This window comes from Harpegnathos saltator, unplaced genomic scaffold (genome assembly GCF_003227715.2).
Source record: "Harpegnathos saltator strain DR-91 unplaced genomic scaffold, Hsal_v8.6 scaffold37, whole genome shotgun sequence".
NCBI classification, from domain to species: Eukaryota; Metazoa; Arthropoda; class Insecta; order Hymenoptera; family Formicidae; genus Harpegnathos; species Harpegnathos saltator.
This window is the reverse complement of record NW_020230172.1, coordinates 863801-871388: the sequence shown is the minus strand read 5'-3', so window position 1 is coordinate 871388 and position 7588 is coordinate 863801. Positions and strand designations below refer to the sequence as shown.

At 36.7% G+C, this 7588-nt stretch overlaps 1 protein-coding gene across 2 annotated transcripts in view; it reads right to left on the bottom strand.

Annotated features, from left to right (window-relative positions):
• The window catches only part of mRpL44 (mitochondrial ribosomal protein L44), a 36465-nt gene extending 32247 nt beyond the window's left edge, over nt 1-4218 (bottom strand). For both annotated transcript variants that reach the window (XM_025300493.1, XM_011150374.3), the window contains exons 1-5: nt 3957-4218; nt 3459-3837; nt 3046-3130; nt 2592-2895; nt 1278-2443 (exon numbers count right to left, since the gene is read on the bottom strand). In XM_025300493.1, the coding sequence (XP_025156278.1) occupies nt 2322-2443; nt 2592-2895; nt 3046-3130; nt 3459-3837; nt 3957-4029 (963 nt within the window). In that variant the 5' untranslated portion in view covers nt 4030-4218 and the 3' untranslated portion in view covers nt 1278-2321. The remainder of the gene's footprint in view (nt 1-1277; nt 2444-2591; nt 2896-3045; nt 3131-3458; nt 3838-3956) is intronic.
• Between the last annotated feature and the right edge of the window lie 3370 nt (nt 4219-7588).

The following is a 7588-nucleotide window of genomic DNA, read 5'->3' as shown; positions in this document are numbered from 1 at the left end:
ACTTTCGAGCCGTCTCGACTTTTCAACCGTGTCACTCCTACTGACTTCTCCTCTCCTTGTCACTCTTGTTAGCCTCTTAGCAACGAGTCGCTCATTCCCGAATCCGGTATTGACCCGCGAGTCGCGTAGTTGTGTACAACAGTGACTCGTCTATAACTTCCCGACTGTATCGGTACCTCGAGTATTCATGCTCCCGAGATATTTGCAAAATGTACGCCGTTGGCGTGGAAAGCGCGAAAGGGGAACGAGCGACGGTACTTTTGACGAAATTCGACGCTTCACGGCGAATTTCCTCGGTCTCGCGTTGAACGACGCCGGAGAAGCGGGTCTTACGCCCATGGCTGCGTTCCCCATTACCACGGCTCCCGCATGCCACGTCGAAGACCAAGCTGCCGACGAGGTTGACGAAAATCCTACAGAATGCTATTTCGCGTTCTGGAAAACGTCATGGAGCGGAATTGGGAAATTTTCGAGACGAGTCTCGAACGAGGCGTCTCGTTCTTCATGCGCGGGTCGACTCGGTATCCTGCAGGTTTGAAAATGATGAAAAGAGAGAAAAGGGAGAAAGAGAGAGGGAGGCCAAGTCCTAATCGTCGGCTCGCTCGAAGCTTCTCTCCTCGACCCGATGTACTTCTCTAATGCGCCTGTCCTCGGTGGACTAAGATCGGATGGAGAGTGGAAGCCTATGCGAGGATGCGACGCGAGCTCCCCCGCGTCGCCAGTGTCCTCTCGCGAACGAGAGAGATAGACACGCTTGGAATTCTTACTCGTTGTTCTCATGAAAAGCCCGCAGTGTTCGTAGTTATCGTTTAGTATCTCGTTTATCGTTATCAACTTGCACGTATCGATAAAATAACAAGCTGACGAGTATCTGTTATCGGTCACAATTTTACGACTAACGATAAAGAAATTTCCTCAAACCCGAACACCCGCGTTCGACCGTTTTTTCCAATCGGGTCGTCAATCTTCAAGAATATCTCGTCGATGCCTCAGGCTAATCTCACTCGCTGAGAATTGGAAATTTTCTACGAATTCGGATGTCGAACGTCAACATATCGCGAAAAGAAACTTTCAATGTCGTGAATCTGTAGCGAGGCGGCTTTCAAGCTCGAATTTCCGCGAATTACTCGAGTCGTATACACGTGTCGCAACGATTCTCGAAACATCATCGAGGCTCGATGAGTCGTCTGATATGACGAGATACTACGTACTTGGAATGGTATTCAGAATCGATAACGATAATTTTATTGCTACGGAAAAGAGAGAATTTAACGTACCTACAGAATTATCGATAATTCGTGAGTGGAATTCCAACGACCTGACGGCACGAACATGGCAGACTCGAGATTTCAAATTCGAGTAGCCATTTTGTAACGGTCGTGCGATGCTTCGCCCGACGTTCTTCATCGGCCGTTCCATGAGACAATTTCGGTGGACTTTAGGCGCGGTGAAACTAGCGCGCGAAACTCTTTTTCGACATTCCCGATGTTGATACACATTTTGAAAACGGCAAAACGTAGCGACACTCCACAGATGATGTCACATCCTAATGGTCAGTCACGATACAACATACGTGCAATATCTTATCCGGCACTTCTGAGCAACCATTTCACAAGCTCACTTTTATTTATGCGATGTTTCGTCGTAATAAACCCGTGAGACTCACTTCCGACACTCCCGAATCATGACTGACTCGCGACCGACACTTCTTCGCTAAGACGAATCCTCGCGACCGTTAAACTTTGAGCCGCCATAATGCAATGAAGATCCAACTTTCGCACGACACTCCCGACACACTCGTTTCGTATATTTTTGGCAACTATTCGTCAATATTTCATCATGATAAACGCGCGAGCTCATTTTCGACACTGCCGTGTATGCGATATGTCTGCGAGACTCGCCTTCGGCGAGCCAAAATTGTGAGAAATGCAGGACGGCTTTTCGAACGTGACTCGCGCCGCAATTCGTCCAGCTGACTGAATATCGCAGCGATTGGATTTCTCGAAGGCGTATCGATATTCTTGAACAAGCGCGCGTCGTATGAACTCCCATATCAGAGAAAGGTAGTACATAGAAAAGCATTAACAGAAGTGCCGAAGTGAAATAAGAATGAATAAAAATCAACACTTGATGTTAATATTATATGTATTTCTCTTTCTCTTACAAATATATGATTTTATTTATATGTATATCTGTCCCAATTTTACTAATTGCTTACAATATCACATTTTGTCACAAATAGTCGATTCAGATATACATTAATGTACAGTTTTTATTGCTGAATAAAAATTTGTTTCTATTAAGTATTTCTTCCGTATAGCTTAGGATACATTCACTGTTTTATTAAATTTAATTGGATTACTAGAATCTGATAAACCAAACATTCGACTTAAGACGTTCATAGCAGCTACATCTTTAGCTTCTTGAATTGTCTGACCAAATCCTAGAAGAAATATAAAGAAAAATATATTGCGTTAAATACATTAAAATTATAAATATGACAATACAATATGTATTAAATTGTTATAAGGTTTTTTGTTTTACTCTCTATAAGATATCATATTATTATACACTAAAGGGTTACAACATACCTGAACCTAGAAATTCTTTGTTGGAATATAATCCTATGTGATACGATGCTAAAAGTGTATTTTGTCCCGCATGTCCAATGAGTCTTGGTTCGGCAGGAGATCTATCTTGTTTGTGTAGAACGTTATCTAAAATTTCGCATGGCTGAGACGGATTCCATATCTCCATTAAATCTTTCTCGGCTAATAATACAATTAAAAAGTCTCTAATAAACTTTCCTGCGTGATTTACATCCACACTTTCAGCGAGTGCTGCAGTAAGAGCAAAAAATGTGTCAGCCAAAGTTTTCTGTGCTACAGGATGTTCCTAAACAAATATTTATTAAGAAATATCAAGTTAAGGAAAACGCTTATATGTGACTATCTCAGTTACAGATTATTTATAAACAACATGTTGAAGTCAATTTTCAGCATTGTGTGAAAATGTAAATTCATAATTATTATTTGATATACTCACCTCAGTTAAAATGATATCTTTGGCTCCAATGTGCAAAGATGCACTAGCCAAAATTTCCTCAGAGAGAAGATAATCATGTAACGAACTGAAAAATACATGTTCTTAAATATGATTTGTATTATAAAATATGAAACTTGTTATTATATCCTGATATAATTTATAAAGAATATACTATTAATACGGATCATTAATAATATTAAATATATAAGTAAAAAATATACAAAAATATAATAGAAAAAATCTATATGTAACAAAATATTGGAGATTCATCAAATTCATATATTACAATAAATATTTTATATGTATATCAATAGAAGACATATCTCTGTGTTGTTTTGATAAAACTTATTTAGATATTATTAAATGTTAAAATAAATTTTCAGCAAAATCTAATATGAAAAACATATACATACATTATAACATCTTCAGGTGCAAGTGATAAAGCTTCAGTTAAATAACTTTGTACAATCTCTGATACAAGCTTCTCGCCCTTTATAATAAAAGTAGTGTTGTCTTTTATATTTAATTTAGGATCTTCTATTCCAATTTCTTTTTGCTTTTGCTCTTCTTTAAAAATATACACTTTGTGGGTAAAAGCTTGCTCCAACTTTTCAATATCAAAATTTTCAGACAGTCTTTTGTTAAATGCATATATCTCTGCAGATCTATTCCATTCCAGGAAAGTATTACGCTTTGGAATCGGTTTATAGCCTAATCGCTCAATCTCCTTCCTCTTACGTTTAGTTAATGCTATCATTGTTGGTGCTACCCATCTTTTAATATGTCTCTGTCCTGCATATAAAATTTTAAGGTATAATTATACAGAGAAAGTCACATGTAAGTACATGTAAATATATGTAATACGATAGAATTATATGTACACAATTATAAAGAAACATGAGCAACTCTACCTTCGAAATTCATCGCACATCGCAATCCATTTCTTACAATAAAATTGTTAACACACATACGTAAGATGTTCATATTTGTAGGATAATTTTTAACCGTTAAAATCTCTCCAGAAAACGAATCGTTGACGTACGAGGCAATAAATAGCAAGACTTCGTAGGACAATCTCGCGAGACCGACAGGACAGTTTATAAATATAGGTTATAGCGCAGAAACAGCTATCAGCTGTTTAGCTGCATTAAAACCAGTTAAAACTACGATGATAATGAAGAAAATAATTGGCTTTTAAAAAATTGATTATATAAAAGATCTACCAATTTTTCTAGCCGATAAAATTTTTAAATCATTGATAATAATCGATTAATATAAACTTTTTTAGTAGTGAACTTTATCTACTAGTGGTAAATGTCTTTTAAAAATTTTATATACAGGACCACCGACTTCTTTTTCTCCCTTTTTTCTTAGCCTCAGAATTGAAAAATAAATTTTAAAAGGCACAAAAACTAGACAAAGATACAAATTTTCATGTTATTTTGGATGTAGTTAAAATAGTCGGTATTGTCATCACTTTTATTTTATCTCCAGAATTATCTCTGGGCCCCTCGGAGACCCTTGCCAGTGCAAAATTCTACTCAAAGCTAAAGGTCATTCTACAATGAGGTTGTAGTAGAATGCAGTAGGCAAATTGACCAATCACGATCGACTGTTCTCTTTACAATCGAAGAATAATCGGCTGTGATTGGTCAATTTGCCTACTGCATACTACTACAACCTCATTGTAGAATGACCTTAAGTCATATGGTCTGTTCTTTTTAGCTGCACTGCGGAACTAGTGCAATAAATTAGAGCTCCGAATTAAAGGTCTGCAGGAGCCACACTCTCGTGGAGACCCGCGAACTAGGCAAAATTATATTGCAAATTATGAACAAAATACGAAGAGAATCACCTTATATGTATGATATTTGCAATCAGGAGAAACGTCCGCAGGGTCGTACAGAGTGCTTTTTTGGAAAAAAAGTCGAAATAAAAATCGATTAAATAATTTGAATGAACGTTCATCCCGCGGTGCAGCACGAACCTATATTTTCATTTATTACAAATTTTCAAGAACCTAAATGCAAAATCGGGCTCTGTACGACCCTAAATATTAATATAAGGAAGATGTCCATGTATGTCTGATAAGCAAATATGATGTATGCGTGGCAAAATTTGTAAGTGTAGATAACACGGAAAGTTGCACTATAGTGCAGTCTACATGACCTAACCTTCCTGCCTTGCGTTCGCGCGAGCAATGCATTAGGATTAGCGTATATATGAGCAGTGCATAAGTATTGCCGTGTGTATGTGTATGAATACCTTTCAGCTTCCACTGTAAAACATAAGATATTTTGCCACGTTGACGATATATGTAACCACCAAATTAATATGAAATATTCCTTGAACTATTAACGAGGTCCCTACAGAGCCAGATTTTGCAATCTAGCCATCCATAATTTATGAAAAATAAATGAAACGTCCGCCATACCAATCATCGCTGCGAGTCACTCGAAATATCATTTTACGAGACGCAATATTTCGTCTTTTTGACGATACATATTATTATCAAATTATTGCAGCATCTTCTTCGTACTATTTCCGAGATCGGTACAAAGCCGGATTTTGCAATCCGGTCGTCAAAAATTTATAATATATAAATAAAGCCATCCGTTGTACCAGGCGTTGGAGCGAATCAGTCGAGAAATTATTGTAGGAGATGCAAAATTTCACCTCGTTGACGATATATTTAACCGCCAAATTGTTATAGCATCTTCTTTGAACTAACCCCGAGAAACCTACAGAGCCAGATTTTGCAGTCAGGCCGTGAAAAATGTATCATAAATAAATAAAAATGTATAATATTACGTACAATAGTACATTTTACAAGAAGAGATCCGCCTCGTTGGCGATATATGTAACCGCCAAATTTATATGGAATATTCTTTGAACTATTATCGAAGTCCCTACAGAGCCAGATTTTGCAATCCAGCCGTCAAAAATTTATAATATTTTAATAAAGCAAGCGTCGTACGAAACATCGCAGCGAGTCCCGCGAAATACCATGTTACAAGAAAAGATTTTGCCTCGTTGCACTCATATATTACCACCAAATTGTTACAACATATTTCTCGATCTATTTCCGAGATCTTTACAAAAGCCAAATTTCGCAATCAGGCCGTCTAACGTTTATCGTATATAAAAGACTGTACCGGGCATTGCAGCATGTCACGTACAATACAATTTTGGAACATGAGAAATATTGCCTCGTTAACGTAATATATCACCATCAAATTGTTCGGCCATATTCCTTGTATTATATTTAACGTCGCTATAAAGCAGGATTTTGATTATTAACATATATATATATATATATATATATATTATAAGCGACTGTACGGGACAACAACAGGTAACTGTTAACTGTTAACTCCTACAAGTAACTGTAGGAACCATTAAAATTGTTGTAATAGAAGTTTATTAATGAATGTTGTATTAGAAGTTTATTAATGAATTTATTTTTATTTTTTATATTTCAGGACCGATTTTGTAAATATATATGGGGAGGCAGGGTGCCAAATTTCAAACGTAACAGATAAAAAATCTCGAAAACTATGAAAGATATTAAAAAAAGCTAAAACAGGTGTTCCATAATTTCGAAGGGAAAACAGAATGGCATTATCAGTTTTTTATTTGGAAGGCATTTTCAAGGTGAGTTGAAGGTTAACTTAATTTTTTTTTATAGAAAACACAATTTTTTATTATATTTTCTTTTTCTACTAATTAATTTTAACAACTTTTGTCTGAAACATTTTTTTATTTGTCTAATATTTTTTGAAATATTTAATATTTAAGGAAAACTTGGTAACTTTTTCAACATTTAACTTACGATATCTCGCTAACTATTCGTCGAAAGAAAAAATAGTATTAGACTTTTTTAGTTTATTTACTATCAAGAATATATTACTATAATAGTGTCTCAACTTTTGTTAATTTAATAATTCTGAAATTTCCAAAGGTCTATAAGCATTTTCTGGCCGTGTATCGGCCAGCGAAATGCCCGGGTGAGTAAGACAAGGACAGTGCGATCGATTGTTCGTTCTTGTCAAACTGACTTGACCCAACCTTCCTGCTCTTGCGCTCGCGCGCACGGTGTTGGTTCGCGATCTCGCCGCACGAGGCCTCCAAAGTCAACGCTGGATTTGTCTCTGGCTCCTGTAGACCCTTAAAGCACATGACAGAGGATCCAGGGAGGATACTTTTTATTCTCCCTACAATTCCTTCATATTTTCTTTCAGACGAGGGATCTTACGCCCGTATTAGACTATAGATTGAAAATTGGACCAGTGGGCAATTGGACAAGTGGACCAACTTAAATAACCAATATTTAGATTACTTGATTTATCCGATTGCAATTTTCAATCCATAGTATCATCATCATATCGTTAAAATACCTTTAAATTAATACGGTACTGAGACTCCCACAGCGTTTGCTCAATGCGCATGCCCGAAAATTCTCTGGATCTCGCAGCACTGTTCAGTAGTGCAGCTAAAAAGAACAGACCAATATACTATAGATTTTCAGTCCTGGCAGTGAATA